This window comes from Mustela erminea, chromosome 8 (genome assembly GCF_009829155.1).
Source record: "Mustela erminea isolate mMusErm1 chromosome 8, mMusErm1.Pri, whole genome shotgun sequence".
In the NCBI taxonomy this organism is placed as follows: domain Eukaryota; kingdom Metazoa; phylum Chordata; class Mammalia; order Carnivora; family Mustelidae; genus Mustela; species Mustela erminea.
In genome coordinates, this window is record NC_045621.1 from 57,021,772 (window position 1) to 57,042,632 (window position 20,861).

The 20,861-nt window shown below is 42.8% G+C and overlaps 1 protein-coding gene across 9 annotated transcripts in view; it reads right to left on the reverse strand.

Annotated features, from left to right (window-relative positions):
- The window catches only part of RBMS1 (RNA binding motif single stranded interacting protein 1), a 216,270-nt gene that overhangs the window by 123,891 nt on the left and 71,518 nt on the right, over positions 1–20,861 (reverse strand). For 2 of the 9 annotated variants that reach the window (XM_032355724.1, XM_032355723.1), the window contains exon 1: positions 13,174–13,276. The exons of 5 other annotated variants lie outside the window; for them this stretch is intronic. In XM_032355724.1, the coding sequence (XP_032211615.1) occupies positions 13,174–13,179 (6 nt within the window). In that variant the 5' untranslated portion in view covers positions 13,180–13,276. Of the gene's footprint in view, positions 1–12,055; positions 12,515–13,173; positions 13,277–20,861 lie in introns of those variants that run through there. 2 more of the 9 variants (XM_032355719.1, XM_032355717.1) reach the window with 1 other exon arrangement.

Sequence of the window (20,861 nt, forward strand, 5' to 3'; positions counted from 1 at the left end):
TGTCACAGAGCACTTAATCTTACGTTAACTCATTGACCCTCCACTCTAGAAGCCAGGGACGGAAATAAGCATCATTTCCATTTTACCAATGAGAATGGAGTTTCACTTCTAGATCTTTCTCATCCCAAACGGTTTTCTGCTAATGAACAGAATGACCAATCCTCCACCACTATCATCATTTCAGGCTTTGCCTGAGCCATCCTCTAAGGTCCTCTTGTGCAAATAGACTTAGAGGACACTCCAAAGAAGGAGGGAGGCAGACAGAGCCCCTGTGCCAAGTTCTGTGTCAAGTGCTGTCACATGTTTGACTTCACCTGATCATCTCAGTAACATGATGTACCTATTATATCTAGTTTGCCATTGAGGAAATTAAGACCAAGAGTGTTTATGAAATGCATTCACTGGGGCGCCTGGGTGGCTCAGTCGGTTAAGTGGCTGCCTTCGGCTCAGGTCATGATCTCAGGGTCCTGGGACTGAGCCCCACATCAGGCTCCCTGCTCAGTGGAGAGCCTGTTTCTCCCTCTTCCTCTGTCTGTCTCTCTGCCTACTTGTGTTTTCTGTCTGTCAAATAAATCAATAAAATCTTGGGGGGGGGGGAAACAAATGCATTCATTATTACTGTGAACTAAGAAGTGAGGAAGTTGGGATCCATACCCACGTCCACCTTTTTTTTCTGTAAAAGCAACATATGAGCTCCTTCCTGCTGAGGGAGTGGAGAGAGAAGCCCTGGAAGCTGGTAAAAACCCCCGCTCTATCTCATTCTCTCTGGGATTCGGGTTGAACGACTTATACCACCCAGATCTGTGAAAGACGGATAAGAAAAAATACCTCACAGAGGTGTTGCAGAAGAATGACAATGAAATGTAAAAGGACCTAGCCTTGTGCCCAGAGCATACAGAGTGCTTAGCAAATGTTAGACCCTTCCCTTCAGAAAGGGTGAGAAGTAATTAGAAAAGATAGTTCAGATGCTAAGGTACTAAATAGAACCAAAGGCAGAGAGAGACAAATAGAAATCTCTGGAACAGTGTATAAAGGCTTCTGGAGGAGGGGTCTGACCAAAGTGGTGATGGTAAGGAAGAGGGCTCTGATAAAGCCAGAAATCCATCCCATATTCTGCTCTGAGATGGAAGAAGAAACTGGGGACTAGTACTTCCTAAAGAGGAGAAGAAAAGGAAGGAAGGAAGGCAGGAGTGATAGATTTGGGATCCACACAAACTGGCACCTTTTTTTTTCTTTAAAGGCAATTTAAGATGTTTTGAAGTAGTTTGACAGTGTATTTTAAAACTTAAGTTGGGCTTGTGGTTCAGTTAAAAAAAATTAGTGTTTTATTTTGGTTTGTGGTTCACGGTTCGTTGAAGTCTGTTTGAAATATGATTTGATTTACACAAATATTCTAATAGTAGAGACAGAGAGGTATAAATTCTACGAGACTCACATCTTCCTAAGAGTGTAAGCACCTGAGCATTTACTCCAGACATACACACGTGGTCTGAGTTCTCCCAACAGCTGTACAAGGTAACATCCCAGAAATACTCTACCTTCAAGATCGTGAACCCCGAATCTCCTCTCACATTTCTCCTTCCCTCACTCCCAGAGATTTCTCTTCATCACAACCGGCATGCCCCTCTGCGTTCTCACAGTTCATTCTCTCTCTTTATTTCACGGGGCTCCTTCATCGTCGTAACAAGGCTCTCAATTTTTACACCTATTCACCTTAGCAATGCCAAACCCTTTTTACCCAGATTCTCTCCCTCCATTTATTGCTGGAAAAGGGTCAAAATATCTTGCCAGTTGAGACCACTGAACTCCTGGGGGCCCTCATCCGTAGCTCAGTCATCTTTTTACTCATCTCGATTTGAATATTCACCAAATTCCCAAAAGCAATTATTCCCAATCTTTTGTCATGTTCTTTAAGCCTAGAATTACACTCCCCCCGCCACCCCCAGCTTGTTGCTTTTTTTTCTTTTCCAGTTTTTACAGATGACCAACTTCTTATTCTTTTTTTTTTTTTAAATTTATTTGACACAGAGAGAGAGGCAGGCAGAGAGGCAGAAGCAGGCTCCCAGCCAAGCAGACAGCCTGAGGCGGGGCTCGATCCAAGGACCCTGATATCACGACCTAAGCTGAAGGCAGAGGCTTGTACTCACTGAGCCACCCAGGCGCCAACCCTCTTACTGAAATGGAAGTTTCTAAAAGACTGGGCGTCACGGCTCAACTAACCTCCTCCTTCCAGTATCCCTGCTGGAAACTCACTCAGATCCCCTTCCTTTAAGACTAACCCGGCCTCAAACTTTCTTAAAGACCTAGCTCCAACTATTCCTTCTGTTTTCTACTACCTTGCTCTACCCTCCCTATACACAGTCAGCTACTAAGATAATCTTGCCTCAAGGCTGTCTGAAGAGACTCCTTCCTCTGGACACCAGATTTTGCTAAAGACACACCCTCCTCACTCATTCACTCCTTAAACCCTCTGGAATGTGCTTTCTACATGCCCCATCCCACCTGCCCTTCCTGGCCCCACCACACACAGACTACTCTACTGAAGCTTCCGTTTCAAAGGCTTTCAAACACCTCCCAATGGATATTTCCAATAGCCTTTTGGTCAGCCTTTGTCTTCCCTGATCTCAGGAAACATGGAACAGAGCTGACCATCATTTCTTGAAGCTTTGTTCTTCTCCGGCTTCTGTGACCCTGGGTTCCCCCAACATTTTGCCATTTCTTTCCTCTTCCCTTTACCAAAGGCTCATCTTCCTCCTTCCCACTACAGAATCTGTTTCCCTAGGTCTGTCTAGCCTCTTTTGGGCACGTTCTCTCCCTGGAGTGCTTCTACCTATTCCCAGCGCGCCACCTCTTAAGTTTCAGGATACTCCCTGAGCTTGGGGCCTGCAGCTCCAGCTCTGCCTGGGAAGGGTACTGATGTGTGACTCATGGAGCCAAATTAAAGTGGCCAAACCAAGCTCACTGCCTTTCCTCAGAAATGTTCAGGGTGGTGGAATGAATACTCTAACCTCTTAAGCACCCCATCCACCCATCTTCCATAGTGGACATGGGAGATCTTTTAACAAAAGGAATGCACTTACTACACTACAGGTGTACAGATACATGTACTAGCCAGAAAAAGATGTGCTGTATAAGTGCACCACTCCAAAGAATGGGGGAATCCAGGCCAAACGTGAAAATCCATGCACCCGTATGACACAGCCTTTATGATGACTTCAGTGCAATCCCAGGGAAGCAGTAAAAAAAAAAAAAAAAAAAAAAAAAAAAAAAAAAAAAAGTTTGTAACGATCTCCTGGATGCAAAATGAGTTCTTACAGTGCTTCACACTGTGGGTGCTCCTAGCCCCTAAGGCTGGACAATTCTCCCTTAATGAGACTGAATTGCACATGGAAGGGCCTTTTGCATCTCTGGTGTCTGAACACAGAGTATCAGTAGAATTTAGCACTTCCCCTGCCCTGATTTAACACATTAAAAAAGGTAGGAAATCCCTGTATCAGAATGACTGGGTTCTTTCTTATATGAGCCCAGAACCAGCAAGGCTGTGCTAACTTTTCATTTTCCTAATCATCTAAAACTAGAAACCTAGGACCCTCTTTTACTAAGCACCCTCCACATCTAGTCACCAGCCAAATCTTGTCAATTCTTTGTGTATAATCTTAAATCTGTCTCATCCAATACTTCCACATTACCACTATTCTTTTTCACAGCTTTATTTCAACTGGGCACTACCTTCTAAACTCAGGCTCTCTCGTCCAGCCATTCTAGCAAGCAAGCTATAACCTAGACCCGCCTTCCAGCCTCTACCCGGCAGTCTGGCTACCTTGAATTACTCACGCTCCATTTACTATATTAAGCCCACGCTTTCTATCTTCAAATCTTTGCCGTCCCGTCCCTCTTGCCTGAAATGTCACTTTCCTTGATGTAACCCACCATCCCATGCCTTGAGTTAGAAATCTGACATCATCTTTAAGTTCTCTGTTTCCTTGCACAAGTGGTCATAAACTATTCTGGAGGACACAGATCCCTTTGGCACACTGATGAAAGCTAGGAACCTCTCCTCAGGAAAGAGGTAACACGGGCAACATTTTATACACAATTTACATATTCAAATATCTATAAAATTTGGTCATCCCTCTTTTCCACAATTTAACTGCCTTCTTCTGGGTCCTATCTCACAGGTGTTTTAACAGCTAGCTAACGGATTTCCCTGCTCAGCCTCTCCCCTGAGGAGCAACAGTGTATCCCCTGAATGCCACCAGCTGACTTCCTACAGAAGGATGGCCGTCCCCAAAATGACTTAATTTATGTTACACATTCAATATTACTTAACTCAGCGTTTTGGAGTCAAACTTCCAGTCAAACCAAAAAAACATACCCTTTCCCTTGGAATTGGTCTGATGCATTTGACCTATAAAACTGAGAAGAGAGAGAGAGAAAGTAGAGGTAAAGTCATTTCTAGAATCCTTCATGAGGTAGGACTGGTTTAATCATAAATGGTCTTCCAAAAGGGCCATTTTTAGGCACCTCCCTAAGCAGGGAGAGAGATCTTGTCTTTTGAACAGGGATGAAAGGAAATTCTGGGCAATGGGAATGACATGAAGAAAAAAATGCGATGTAATAACCTGAGATCATACTAAACATGAAGGTCTATATTTGCACCCAACCTACACACACACAGCACCAAAACAATGAGACTTCAACAGATTCTGTCAAGTGACGCATCAGCTAACACAGTAAAAACCCAACGAGGCAACACAGCTTTCCTTTCTCTCTCTCCCTCAGCCTCCACCTCTTCCTTCCTCCCTCAGGCTCTCTCCTCCTCTCACTGCGAAGCCTTGCAGCCTCCACCGCACACATCTAAAACTCCCCTGATGTACTGAAAATCCCCCTGGGTTACACAGCAACAACAGCCTGTGAGGTGCTGACATTATCTGTACGGCGTCTCTCTGACAGAAACCTCATGTTCCAGGATAAATTAAAGACGCCTGTAAAGAAGCCACCACCTCCCACACCGCTGCCCTTTCAGAAAGCGGCACTAAACAGGAAGTATGGGATGAAGAGAGTCAGGAGTATTCGTAACAAAACGAATCCAAAGGATTCTGATATAAGGAGCACAACAAGGTTGGCTCTTCACATTCAATGTGGAAATGAAACACAGGGGACCTTATCTGTCCACAAAATAGCTATATTTAAGTGCAGCTGGAAGTCAAATGAAAACAGAGACAACAGTGGTCAATTTCTCAGTATTTAGGATAGTCACTTCCTGAAAAGTAATCTAGAATATGAAATTTCATATATATAAGTCCATTTTCCCCTTACTGACTCATGAAGATTAATCGGTGTCCCCCAAAATGTCTTAAAGACAGTTTTAAAACATCAAAATATAGAAGGCTTGTTTGGTCTGTATAAAATTAGGAAAGTAGTAAGTTCATAAATATAAAAACTATCCATCAGTAAATAGGTGACTTCCAAAAAGATGGTATTAAGAGTTTGCAGTAAAAAGAAGAATGGAAATTCATAAAGAATAGGAAAGGACATCTCAAAGCTCAGGCACTGAATCCAGGAGTGCCTAAGTGCTACTGGCTGAAATTCTCAATGACGTGAATGTCTTGGATGTGACAATTTGTAGACATCAAAATAATACGATTTTCTAAATTTTCTTCTTCACTTTTTTTCTCGACAACCGAAGAACTATGTATTTATTGTGGGAATCAAGAAACACTGGAAGGTCGAAAAAATGTAAACAATCCCTAAAAATAAGTCACTCGTGATCATACCTACCAAAAGAGGAAAATATTTGTTAATATTTTGGCAATTTTCCTCTAGTCCTTTTTTTTTTTTAATATACTTTTGAAACTGCAGTGTATGCACGATTAACAAATACGGATATCTCTCCCTCTCTGTCAAATAAATAAAGAAAATCTTAAAAAAAAATACGAATATAATCTGTCCTAGCTTACACTTTATTGTTTGAAATTCCATATGTTTAAATAAGCAAAGCGGAACCAAAATACAACTCTATTTAGTAGGGGAGCTCACTCTGATCTCACACCAGGTTTTGCTGTCACTGCTGCCACTCACTATGCGCTAAGTAAGAATAGCTATATTGATTCATTTCTTGAACACAGAACTCAGTTTGTCCCATTTAATTTTTTCACCTGTCTTTATTCAAGAAAAAGCTTGCCTCCTTACCTCACGGCCTGTCTATCCTATTTTAAAATTTACTAAGCTTTTAGAATGTGTTAAGCAAAGCATTCTCTACAGATGAGATTAAAAACAAACACCCACCAAACACCTACAGATGTTCAAGGACAAAAAAAAAAAAAAAAAAAAAAAAGCTTGTTTTTTTTTCTGAGTAATGCAAAGAAGGCGTCTGTGAACACCATATATACAAACAAGACAAATGAAAGAATTCAGGAAATCATCCTGCATATACTAATAATTGTATCTGTTTTCAAGAAAATTAAAAGGTAAAAATTCTCATTGATAAGAGTCACCAGTGCTCTTTTTCTTCGTTCTCCAATCAAATCTTTGCATAAAGCAGAGCGGATTGAGAGGCTTTCTTTCCCCAAGGAGAAAGAAAGCACTCTCCGCTAATAAGAGCATGACATGGGAATACTTGTTTTAAAATACGGTGGAGTGCACTTTTCTACTTTGTGGTTCTTTCTTTCTCTCTCTCCTTCCAACAGTGGAAGAGCCTCATCTTCAAGCTCCAGGTCCTTACCCATCTGGAGGCTGCCCCCCACTTTCTAAACATAGTCCATTCTTAGAGGCTGTGTCAAGGTCTCCCAGGATCACACAGAGCCTCCCAGGACCACCCGCAGCTGCTTGCTCCATGGGGACATGAACAATAACAGCACCTCAGAAGGACTGAGAGCAACAACCCTGCGGAATGGGCACTACCATCCTTCCTTAACGGAAAGGGAGGCTTAGTGAAAAGCATGCAAGTGGCAGAGCCAGAACTTAAGTCAGTGTCTTTCAATTAGGTTGAAGGACCTGTTAAGAAGGTACAGTGTGAAATCTGCATCATCATCAGGGTTCAAAGTATACGTTAAGAGATAAAATGTTTGAGGAAAAAGAAGGGGAAATATGGTTTATAATTATGATTTTTTTAATAACTAGTTTTAAAAAATGAACTGGGTTCCTGGGAGATGGGCTTGCTGGACTGAGCAAATAAAAATACACAGTACCATGCAATACTCAGGACACACGGATATAAGAAATTATTCACTGCTTATTGGAAATTCAAATCGAACGTGGCATCCTGGATGTTACCTGACAACCCTAGAGTAAAGACCTTTATGAAACAAACAAACAAAAACACTAATAAATTACAGAGCTACACTTCTCAGAGCTGAAATCTGGGACGCTCTGTGTGCCACATGTCTTTGGGAGGCCAAGGAAAGGGAAGTGTAGTCGGTCTCCAGCTGTTCTTAGCTGGGCTTCCTTCTCTTTTTCCTGGTAGCCGACCCAGCCCTTGATGCCAGAGACCTAGCTTTCGCCAACTAGGCCATTTAATAAATTCATGGTCTCACAATTCCTGACCCCCTCTCCTTTATATGAATGTTGTGAAGATTAAACATAATTGAGGTTGAGAGGGAGTATCATCCATAGATCTTCAAATACTTATTTTTGGTGGACTGCTTTGGAAATATATTATCGGAAACCTGGGCAAGACAGACTACCCGCCCCCACCCTCACGCCTCCCCCTGCCCCACACCCCACCACCGAGAACAGGCTTGAAAAGTATTGCCAATTATGTGGTGAGCCCAGCTGACATCAGTCCCTAAATGGAAGAAAACAAAAACAAGAAATATGTTCAAAATCTGAAGTGAACTACAGAAAATGTAGTGAACCGCCAAAAGGGGTACCCAGCAGAGAAAGGGGGTAATCACAGATGGAGAAGTCTATACTTTTCAAATGGTTATTGATACATATTGAAAGCACAGCTCCTTGATTCATAAACACTGCTGAATCACCAACACACTGAGATAGCCTAATGTAAGAAAAAAAAAAAAAAAGGAAGACCCTACCTGTGCATTCTGATTTAGTTTTCTGACCTTCCCCTCAAATGCCCGTCTCTGTGGCCTGAGCATGTTTACCTTCTTCCCAAACGTTTACCTTACCTTCTTATCAAAACGACAAACTGGGAGCAGCTCAGACAGTGTTCATTTAAATATTTCTATGCACAACTTTAATCTTCAAACTTAACAAAACCCCAATCTACCACACATCGATGGCTGTGAGCAGAAAGTGCTTGAAGAGGATTAATCAACAGCTTTGTATGTCATCCTGCAACAAGGCCAAACACTGAATCACTGCTGGCTTCTTCACGTGCAGCTACACCCAGTTAATCTTGAAGAAAGCAGCAAACTATGTAAATCTACTTAAACCGGGGAGGATAAGTACTCCACTCGTCGAAAGTTAGCAACATTTAACAAGTACGGCTATTAGCTGGCCCTGACATTTGTGGAGAGAAAGAGACACACACACACACACACACACACACACACACACACAAACTCTTGCACCCACTCCTCTACCTCAAAGGCCCCATGGCAAACCAGGAAGAAAGGAACTGCTACATGCCACAATTTGTAAAAACTAATTTCTATGACATAACTGAGTCAACTACTCCGAGAAAGCCGTTCTAAAACTGACGTCAGAAAATGTGGAGAAGTGGCTTGTAAAAGAAGTCAAAGCATAATGGAAATATGTTTTCTGTATTTAAAGCCTTTAACATAAAGCTATTTTTTTCTTTTGAAACACAATAAAGTATGTTCATAACTACAGACGTCCTGATAAGTGGCTTTTGTTTAGGTTGTGAGGCATTTTCCTAAAAGCAGACTGGATATGCTTAAGGAATACCATGTGTCTGAAAGGCTCAGTCAACAATCCTAGGATGTATACACACTTCTCTACCAAGGCTTGAACAAGCCAGCTTCGTCTAGATACTGCCTACTGGGTTATCAGTTCACTCACAAGTGTCTCACTTTGACCTGAGCCAAGCAGGTGTATTTCTAATGTGCTCAGAGGCCTGTGATGCAGGAAAATCCTGTTTATCCGAGATGATGCCAGAGATCAGCGCTCTTTGTTGCCCTCCATATACCGCACGGGGCAGGAGGGGCACAAGCACCACCTTTCTCTGCTTGAACTGAAACTAGCTGACTCCAATACATGTCAAATATAAAGTTTTTAAAAAAGAGGTTCTACAGTCATTCACTGAAGCAATACTTGGGCTTTCAAACAAATATCACGAACCCATCACCCATATCATCCATTTACTTTACCCTTCACTTTCAACCTCACAACCTCCACCCTCCCCCCGCAAAAAATAAATAAATAAATAAATAAATAAATAAATAAATAATAAAGCTAGAAGGAAACCCTAAACTGGACTTCTGACATGAGAAAGGCAATGGGCAGTGATGCAGACAAGCTCTGTACGAGTTTCTATTGAGATGTGCACGTAAGCAGGCAATTGCAGTGTGATGGTTTTAAGAGCTTGACTGCCAGGGTCCAAATCCCGGCTCTGCACTTTGGGTTGTACAGACTGGAGAGTCACTTAATCTATGCCTCAGTTTCCTCCGCTATAAAGCAGATAGTCCTGTTTCATAGGACTGTCAAGATGACCAAAATTAGTTAATCCACCGAAAGCACTTAGAACATCAACCAGCAGGCAGCAAGGTGCTCCGTGATGGTAGGCGACTGCTAACACACACATATAAAAAAACAAAAAACAAAAAACTATCATTTCCCCATCTTTTTCCAAAGGTGATTTTTAGGTATTCCTCACATTCCATTTTTTCCTCAGGCAATTTATCTGAAATCAGCTCCAAAGAGCTGCTTATATATTTGCAGATTAAAATCAAACCACATTGTACACCTAAAATTCACCTATCCTTTCATCAAAATGAACAATACAAACCGAAAGGTGCAAGCTTAACATCACAAAATCTTATAAAGAGCATTAATGAGACTTCCCGTTTAGACTAAGCCAGGATGAGATCACAAAGTCACTCATGGTAACCAGGTCCCCACGCTGGAAGTGTGCTTTCCCAGTGAATGGCTAAATACTAACAAAAGAAGCCTTTGACTCAAATACCACTGGTACCCGGGGTCTTGTGTCTGTATAATGCCTACACATTCATTTCTTTCTTTGCCTATAGAAAAAAGAAAGTCTGTTTGTTTTTCTGATTCAGTCAGCCCTTTTAGTCTCTGCATCTAAGGAGAGCCCAGTGAAAAGAAGAGCATCTTATCAGCGTGCTCCAGACCAGCAGGCTGTCCCCCTCCACACACAAAACCTCCAGCCCCTCACAGCAAAAGGGCCTCGCCCTCAGAGCCTTTTCCCCATTTCAGAGCTAACACCCCGCCGGGTTTTGACAACAAATAAACGAATACACAAGGCCTTTAACATAATTAGCCATCTTTTCAGGTACAGAGAGGTGGGTGGAGGAGGAGGGTTCAGGAGAAGAATATTTATTGAAAACTGGCCTCACTGATGGAGTTGATGGAAGTGTGCTGGGTCCGAGCGTTTTATTTTAAATGAGGCTACATGAAGTGAGTTTAGAGATGCCTGGATTTCAATCTAGACAATTTTAGCATATACTTCAGACAAGTCAGAAATGCAGATTTTTTCTTCATTGGGTGGGGGGGGGGGGGAAAGGCTCTTTTTATGCCAGGTAAAAGTTGCATTGACTTGGACAGCAAAGGCACACACAGACCAGGGTGTTTACTGCCTTTTCCAGGGAAAGCTAACAAGTAAAAGAACCAAAGACCAGAGAACAATACTTTTTGACACCATCACTGTTAGACCAAATTAGCCCTACTCTCAGATATACGAACGTATGCTAAGACAGAACCCCCACCAAATGACTTTGAGGACAAAAAGAACTACCTATGATCAATAATCCTATGAAAGTCTTTAGGAAAGCCACCAGGCATCCCTGTCATCTGTCATGATCTTAACAGAGCTAGTCTGCATGGAAGGATGGAGTTCGCTTGTATCATCATTGGGATAATAACTTAATTGATTTGTCTCCGTGGCTAAGGATGTAGACAAGAGATTTATTATGGAAGAAAAATATCTGCAATCGTGTTTTTGTTTTCTCAACAAGCATCTTGCCGCTGACCTCTAAATCAGTTTAACCTTTTCTAAACAGACCTGCACATTTTTTACATAATTTAAAGCTAGGTTTTGTTATTGCTGCTGCTGAAAGGCTCTGTGAAATTTATCACAACATGGCTTCAGTAACCTTCTTTTAAAAACAAAGATGAAAAACAAAACAAAAGGCCGAAACTATAAGCTCCCAGCTCCACTCCTTTTCCCGGCAGGGGATTTCGATCTAACCACTAAAGTGCCTTTGGAGTTCAATCTGTTAAAAAATGTATGAAACGGTATTAAAATAGGAAAAGGCATGTGTATGACTCAGGCTTATCCAAGTATCTGTGCAACTAGGGTGTCACAGGATTTCCCTGTGCTTCTGAAAACTGAAAACCCTGAGAAAGTGACAGAAGTTCCTGTTTCGTCTCTCTTTTTAAAATATATATATATATATATATATATGTATATATGGGGGGGCGCGCGCGCGAACAGACACAGACACACACAGAAACACACACACAAATTGGTCTTCCGGGTTTGCTATGAATCAGGCAGGTTCTTTCAGGTTCTGAGTGAAGATTGTTGCAAACCGATGTTACAACGTATTATCGTACTCTCTACACACAAAGGTTGGGGGGGGGGGGGGAGAGAAAAAAAAAACAAACTTGTTGCAGAGCTGGGAGAAGCCCCTGGCCCCGCGCGCTGCGCTCTCGCCGCCTCTCCGCCCCTTCCCCTTCCTCCACGTCCCACCCGGCGCGGCCGGCGGAGACGAGGGCATCTCCCCTGCTAAGGTCACCGGCCCGAGCCGTCCCCGCGGGCCGCCTCCTTCGGAAACAAGGTCACCGCCCAGTCCGGTCCCTCCGAGGAGGAGAGCGGTGCCCGGCCGAGCGCTGGCGCCCTTTGTAAAGCTGGGCGGCCGGCCTCGGCGCGGCATCCCGGTCGCCGCCTCACCTGCTTGCGATAGGGCGTCCTGCAGTTGCTGCTGCCCCCGGGGTTGCCGCTGCTGCTGGGGAAGATCATCGCGGCGGGCGCGGGCGGCGGGCGCGGGTGCAGGGCAGCCTCGCCGCGAGGGGGAGGGCGCAGGAGGGGCCGGCCCGGGCCGCGGCGCTCTGGGAACTCCCTCTCGCCGCGAGGCGGCAGCCGGCGGGGGCTGCAGCTCGGGGCTGACTTCTCCTCCGCCCTCGACCTCCGGACTCGCCTAAAAGTGCGGCGCGACGGCGGCGGCGGCGGCGGGCGAGACTCGGGCAGCTCGGGCGGCCGCCGCCCTGCGTGCCATGGACGAGAGTTCGCGCGCGGAGCTGGCGGCGCCGCGGACTCTCCCGGCGGCAGCGGAGGAGCAGCGCCGCCGCGTCCCCACCTACCGCGGCCTCAACCACCGCCCCGAGAGCGCGCCGGCCGGGGGCGGGGAGGCGGCCGCGCACCGCCTCGCGCCGCGCCCAGGCCCACCAGCGCCTCCCCGCCCGCCCTCTGGGCGTCGCGCCCGCAGCCCCGCCAGCCGATCGGCCCCCGCTGGCTCCCTCCTGGGCTTGGGACCGGGGCCGGGGCCGCGCCGCCGAGGAAGCCGCCGGCGCCCCCGCTCCGTGCAATGGTTGGGTCTGGCTCCCCGCGTGCCGCACATTCCTTGGAGTAGCCACCCCCCTCCTCTTTTCTTTTTTCCACCTCGGCTCTTTGCCTAAGCACCAGCGGGAGCTTTGCACCCCTGCTCGAAGCCCCCTTTAAGGGTATGGCTTCGGGGAGCACCCAGACACCTGGGTAGCAACTGAACGAGTCCCGGGTCTTCTCTCTTTTCTTTCATCCTGGCTAACTCCCCTCTACCCCCGCCCCCAGTCTCCCCAAAAAGGTGCCAGCAACCACTCCTACTTCAACCAACAAACCAGCCTTCCGTCAAACCTCTGCAACTCGGCGTTCCCCCAAATCACAACGCTAAAATTTTAGCATTGGAAAACAGGTGTACACTACCCACCCTCTCACCGCCAAGTACGGACGGTAAAGTTCTGTACTTCACTCCCATGCCAGAGTGTACCAGTTTACCTTCAAATTAACAATACCAAATAGCGAAAATCACTTACGGCCATTGGGTTGGTAAGACTTCCTTTAAACCGAATAGCGGAATCCTGCTATACGTTACATTACAGATGCCACCGAATGTGTTCTATTGAAGGGACACAGAAACTGCAAAAAGGAGACAAAGGGAGGAGGTTGTTTCCTTTGTTTCCCAGTTGAAATTATCCAAGGCGGCTCAAGATGCCCCCTTCCTTGATCACTTTCAAGTCGGGTGTATGAAGCCTTGAACGCGTGCATTGCGGAAGGCCTCTACAGCAAGTCCTACAGGCAGACCCCACAGGGTCTGGTAGGCTTGCCATCTTTCACGTTGGCCTGTTGAGCAGTATTACAGGGTAGTATCACAGCGGTATTACAAAGTTCTTCCCTGGCCTCTGGCCTCTAACACCTTGGAAAGAGCCATCTGCCGTGATAATGAAAAATCCTAACTCCTCTAAGAAGTGAAGGCACTTAACTTCTGGCTGCCATAAGGAAAACAAAAAGTGTCCCCTAGAGTCTTTTAGTGACGCTGTGGCTATTTGATCTCAGGGTTCTGAGTTTGAGCCCCATGTTGGGTGTAGAGATTACAAAACAAATAAACAAACAAATAAACTTAAAAAAAAAAAAAGTGTGGCTATTCAGAGGTTTTTCCAGCAGCAAGGAACTGAAACATCTTAGATAACCTGCTGGTGACTTCGCCACCATATTCCACCTCCATATTCTAAGATGCACCTAACATTCTCCAGCAAAAGTGAGAACTAGCAAGTCTCAGCTAATTAAAAACAACTATATATACAAAACATGCATATATGTAATTCCTAATTCTTTCCATTAAAAATAAAAAGCACCAACAAATGAAAATTATTCTAGGCACAGTACTAGGTACACCATGGACAAGTAAAAACTTGCTCGATAAAATTCACAGAAACATATCTGTCCTTTAAAGTGATTTAAATAAACACAGCACAACTAACATTCAGTTGCATGTTAATATTATATATATGCCAGAACTATTTCCTTCAACTCAATGGGTTTACGATTGTTTCAGCTGCTGCTTTGCTGTCTCGCATCACTAGGATGCTTTACTGCAAGTTATCAACCACAGGTATAAACCATAAAGTGTTAGGTAGAACTGTTCAAGTTATAGGTACCTTTTCCTGAGAACTTAATGCCCAGGACCCCAGAAGTTCAGACCTATCATCTATGGGAAAAAAATTCCATGTACAACCTCAGTTGCCATGACTGGTCTCTTAGGAAACCACAATCTAAACCACAAAGAACAGCATAGATTAATTTTTCTATGGCTCTGCTCTAAGTTCACAATACTTTTGATGTTGTGCTATTCTAGAATGCTAAGATGTGATTTGATATCCTGCAACAGTTTTAAAAGGATAAGGCAAAATTTCAAGTAATAACAAAATTTAAATTAGAATACTAAAATATACTAACAATACTTTATACAAAGTATACTTAGAATACATTAGTATTCTTATTAAATGTAAGTAGTATTTAAGACTCTTTTGAAGAATAAAAAAGATATCAAAATACATACATACATACATATATATACACACATATATATGTGTGTGTGTATATATATATATATATATGTGTGTGTGTGTGTATATATATATATATATATATATAGTGTCCTATAAAGATGAATGACACAAGAAAAGAACACAAGGCATATATTTTTAAAAACAATGTCTACCAGCCAGGGTCCAAAAGTTCCAGACTTAGGTAGGTGCCATACTCTTAACTAAGTAAAACATTATAAAAAAAAAAGAGAAGACAGCCTCAAAGACTATAAAATGTAATGAAATCACTAAAGCCCAAATGATTCCAACCTAAGAGAAATAACAGAAATATGAAATCATGTGTGTATATATAATCCATTATAGATAGTCACAAGCGCTTAGTTGTAAATGATTATAGGGATAGATCTTAGTGAGATTCATCTGGGAATGTTTATTAACCTTTGAAACAAATACGTTTTAAGACACACAAAGCAAGGAAACATTCCAGAGAAACTGCAAGTTATCATGCAAAGAACAAGGGCTTTGGAATCTGTCCTGTACATGCTCCTTCTCCCGAAAGGGAAACTGAGACTTAGCCATCCGGGCAGACCTACAACACCCTCCACCCCCAGCTCAGCTGGTGGGTAAAGTTATGGGAATCTGACCCAAGAGCAACCAGTCCAGAGACAGGCCAGTGACCTGTGACATGGATCGGATAGAAAAAAATGAACAGAGCCAATCAGATTCTCACCCTTGGGAATCTGATTCAGAAAACTCCAAGAGCTGAACTAGTTAGGAAAGGGGCAGAAACTGCAATAGTGCCAGGGGGTAGAGTTGAGGCCACAAAAAGCCAAAGCCATATGCAAGCCAAGGTTATGAAGAAGCAGAAATTATGAGTAAACAGGAAGCTGCCTGGCAGCAAGCAGAGAGTAAAGCAGATGCCAGGAGCGGGTGAGCACTTGGCCGTGAGATGATGAAGGGAGCAGCAGTCCCCAGAGCTGCTTTGGCTTCCAAGAGCCCCTCCGTGTGTATACTTAACCCCCAACCCCCCTTCTTCGGATGGCTTAAGTGAATCTGGATTTCACAATCCAAGGAACAAAATTTAAATAGCCGAATAGATCTGGCTCCACATTTCAGCTTCTCACTTACTAGGCACATGGCTTGGGGCAAGGGAGTTAACCTCTCCCAGTCCCAGACTCTTCACAGATTGTCTTCAGTATACATACGGTATAACAACAAACGCCAAACTCAATAAATGGCAGCTGTTATTACTGTTTTTCCAGGTTTTATAGCGGTGGTTTGCAGATTTAAGTGGGTGTACAGTATATATAACTGATACCTAGGACGTCTGGCTGACCATCAAAGAGCGGGAGCAAGGGTATAGATGGAATTGACAACAAGTGAAAGGGGCTTTCTGAGTCAGTGTACACCACAGACTTAACTTTCAGAGGTTTAAAAAAAAAAAGTGTGGCAAAAGTTCTGTTTCAATAGCCTAGGTGCCTTGGAGTTTTTCTCCTGCATTTGTTTTTGTCCCATTTCCTTTAAGGAAGTTATGTGTTGGACCGGGACCATTTCGGTATGAATGGGAAGACCGTGGGCAGCATGAGAGATTACACTCTGTAAGGCAGGAGGAGTCTGCGAAGGAGGCTAATAAGGACTGAGCCAGTGGGTACAGGCAGAAGCCTGTGATCTCGGTAGAGGAGAGGAGACCCCCGACCTCCAAGCATTTGTAGACCTGGAATTCGAGCACCTGAACTTAGGAGACACTTGTCCCAAGAAACAATCTCAAAATGTGACTTTCATTTATATATCATTGACAACAACCCTGTGAAGTGGGAAGGGAGAAAAGGCTCCATTTACAGATGACAGGGAAGAAAGACTGGCTGACTTACCCATCGCTAGTAAGTAGCAAGCAAGCGTTACCACTGAGACCCAGCTCGGGTTAAAAGACTTCATCCTGTGCTCCTTTAACTCTATAATGCTGTCTCCCCACAAAGCCTTATAAATAATGCTTCAGTTCCTAGGTAAGTACTGTAACCCCTACAGCACCCAAGCTACTATACAGTAATAACACAAGGCATTAAGTGGTAAGTCCCAGCCAAGCGGTCTGGACAAGTACATGCTATGGGAGTCTGCCAGAGAGAAAGATAATACGGGATATATGACATGGGTGTGCGAAGCTCTGACGAACACATGGTTTTTTTTGAGAGACATTTAGAAAGAAGCATTATGCAGATGACCAAAAAGACAAGACTTTAAGATAGAGGGCTTGGATGAGACAGCCAGTGGACTTGGGGCGATAGCTGCTGAAATCATGGCTAATCGATGAACTCCCAGAAGGGAACAAATGACAAAAAGTCAACAGGCTAGGAAACCCCCTCATTCCAACACACACATTACTGAGCCCCGCCAGAGAGAGGAGCCTTTGAATGAAATTACTACAAAGAAAGTACAGTGAGGAAGCTCAGCTTTGAAAGAAGAAAAAAAAAAATGGGGGCAAAGAAGATGTCTAAGGAGGTAAGAATAGAACATCTCTATCAACAAAAGAACAAATCTATAGCAAGTTTCTAGCCCTCTTATCATTGCTAAAGCATTTCAGGCACCTTATTTTATTTGGATCACATTAAAAACAGAAAGGACTTGAGGAAAAACTCATCCAACAGTATTTCAAATTACAATCTTTAATGAATAAAATATAATCACATGGTATTGGTTAGTATAAGCAGTTCACACTAAAAAATTGTTTACATTTGAGAGTCTCTATGTTTAAAAGCTCACAAAGCCTCCGGCTCCCAACAAAAGAGAGAGAGGGGGAAAAAAAGGAAAGAAAAAATATGAGGTCAGCAGATTCTTTAAATTTCTATTCTTTCCTGGTACAAAATAGAGTTGATAAAGTACCCAATTTCAAAAGTAGCAGCAGTATTTTCTATTATTTACTATTTTGCTTTTTAAAAAATCTACGATCCTTATTCCAGACTTAAAGCCTCCCTAGGCACACATAAAATCATATGATAGAAAAATGAAACCACTATAATAAAACTATAGCTCTATAGCGAAAATGCTAGAATGCATACAGAACATTCTGTAGAGTCTGACCACAAGCAATAATCCAGTGATTCTTAAATCTATTCTGGGGAACCAAACACAACAGGCTTTGCCCTACTACTGCTTCCCTGCATGGACTAATAAATAATAGCTGTCATTTATTGAGTAACTACTATACTCCAGGCACTATCTCAGCATGTCCCCTGCCCTGCCTCCCTCTCTCTTTCGCACACACACATGTACAACAAAAGAACACTTATCCCACTTTGCTGAAAATAAAACTGAACTGAAGCTTGGAGGCTTAAGGAACTTTCCCAAGGCCATAGGTCTAATACATGATGAAACCAGGGAGTTTGAACTCAGGTCTCTCTGACTCCAAAGTCCCCTGCCTCCAATAACACTAAAAATGGTTATTGTAACTCTTAGCTAAGGGTCAAGTCCAAACCCCATGGAGGGGGGGCAGAAACTTAAGAGACTAAGACTCAGCGTGTGTCTTCCCCAGTCACCATCTAGGTGACCTCAGACCTCCTCACTTTAAAAAGGATACGGGGATGCTCTTTCTCTGTCTCAAATGAATGAATAAAAAATTTCTTAAAAAAAAAAAAAGGATACAGATAATGTTGAATTTTCATTCAGTTGAATATGAAGGCAAGCTTTTTAAAATTAGAACATACAGTTAATAGTACAGATATATATTCTCACCTAACCTAGTTCCTAAATCTCTTTTAACTGATGGTTACTAAGATATAACTCTTTTCTTGAACCAGTTTCATTTTCTGGGCTAGTTGGTAGGATGGAGTTGGGAGAGATACAGAAAGAACTACCTTCTAGAAGCTGGGATGGTGACGACGTGGAAGGTACTTCCAGAAACATGCACTAGAACTGAAAACATATTTTCCCTTGAAAGTAGTAGGAGACCATATTAGTGATCAGTTTCATTGTGGGATTTATAGATGCTTATAAGTCAACTAAGATCCTAATCATTATTTAGGGCACTTCTCTCTATGGCAAAACATCCTCCAGATCTGAAGCAAATCACTTACACTAAAAAATATTTGCACTAAAAAACTAAAAAACTTTTATTATTAAAAAACACTAAAATAATCTGTTCATAAATTAGTTATCACCCTGCTCTTATAGAATAGCTAATAAGGGGCCCCTGGGTGGATCAGTTAGTTTAAGCATCTGCCTTCGGCTCAGTCACAAACCCAGGGTCCTGGGATGGAGCCCCATATTGGGCTCCCTGCACCGTAGGGAGCCTGCTTCTCCCTCTCCCTTTGCCTACCACTCCCCGGCTTATGTGCACTTGCTCTCTCTCTCTCTCTGTCAAATAAATAAATAAAATCTTAAATAAAAAGAAAGAATAGTTAATAAAATTCAAAGCTTTCTCATATTTCTGGAACATGGCTCTCTGTAAGTTAAATTTCTTTTCCAAAGTTTTTCTATAAAAATAGCTATATGGTGGGGCATAAGTCAGTTAAGCGGCTAAGTCAGGTGGCTAAGTCAGTTAAGCGGCTGTCTTTGACTCAGATTATGATCCCAGGGTCCTGGAATTGAGGCCTGCATCAGGCTCCCTGCTCAGTAGAGAGCCTGCTTCCCCCTCTCCCTCTGCCTGCCGCTCTACCTACTCGTGCTCTCTCTTGCTGTTAAATAAATAAATAAATAAAATATTTTAAAAATAATAGCTGTATAGGTTCTTATTCTTATAAAAAAAAATCTGGGACAGGGTAAGGCTGTATGAATTAAAAATTCAAGATTTTTGTCTTTATTTTATACCACATTGAATTTACATCAAATTCTATAAAATAAAAGAGTGTCAATTATTTAGAAAACTAGGACAAAGAGCTCCAGTTTTCATTTATTGTGGATTACAGTTTTCCTAAATTACCTGGATGGATGCCTCAATCCTCTATTTTCTTTAACTGTGGAAATCTAGTTTTGGAGCTGTTATTCTCCATCCCTATAGCAAGCCTATAAGAAAACAAGTGCTTATTTTCAGAATACTTTGAGATAATTCAATGAACTGTCCATGAATTAAAGTCAACTGTACAAATAATGGAAGATATGAGATGATCTTTGAAATTACAGTGTCCCTAAAAGATAGAAGTAATCATCCACTGTGTGAGAGCAAGGAAAGGGGCTGAGGTGAGCAAGTGAGGGGCTGCTTTGCCGTGGAAAGAGCTATCACATCTGTCTCTTGTGACCTGGGAAGACTTAGGGAATCAAGAGAATTTGTAGAAAACTAGAGACCCCCCTCCCCCCCAAAAATCTTGAAATCATGAAAAACAAAACTAGAACTTGGAATGACCGTCTCCTCCTCATGAGTAAAAATCAGCTGCTGAATGACAACTTTGAAGAGTACACAGTAAACAGCTGTCCATGGGACACACACAAAAAACCCCTCCTGTAAGCTCACACTGACAAAAGGTTATTCTAAGACTCTCCTAAATGTCTGGGGGACATAACCAATGTTTACTCAAAACCTGGGATCCATAGCACAAATGAGATTTTAAAAGCATTTAAAACCACAGGAGAAACAAACCCCAATGAAACCATTTCCTTTCTCTTCCGTTGCTACGATTACCATTAAACGATGTCTATTTCACCTGAGCAGGAGGGTGACAAGACAGTTAATGATGTCCTTTAAGAAAACAGAAATGCTGAGAAGGTTTTTCATTCTCCACTGAATTATAAAGGTAAAGGTTCAAACAAGAGAATAAAGTATTAGAAATGAATTTCTATTCAGTTGAGCATGTACAATGGCAAATTTTTCCAACATCGGAATATTTCGTTTAAAATTTTGGAATGGGCTAAATACAGAGCTTATTATAAAAATTCCCCACCCAACGTGTCCTTAAGAATGACTAGTTCTGGGTTATCTAATACACTTAACTCATGGGGCAAACAGATGACAAACCTGTCGCAAATTGATACTCCCCGAGCAAAGACAAGGCGAATGAGGAAATTCTGATGTTGTCAGGACAGTATGACTGATCATGACATCAGCAATTCCTAATTCCAAACTATAAAGAACACTCCCAGAATGCTGACAACATCTTAAATAGATCCTCCCAGAACCACCCTCCTTTCAGCCTCCTACCTAACACTTGATCTAACAGCAAATATGATAATGTTTCAACTAAAGGATGATG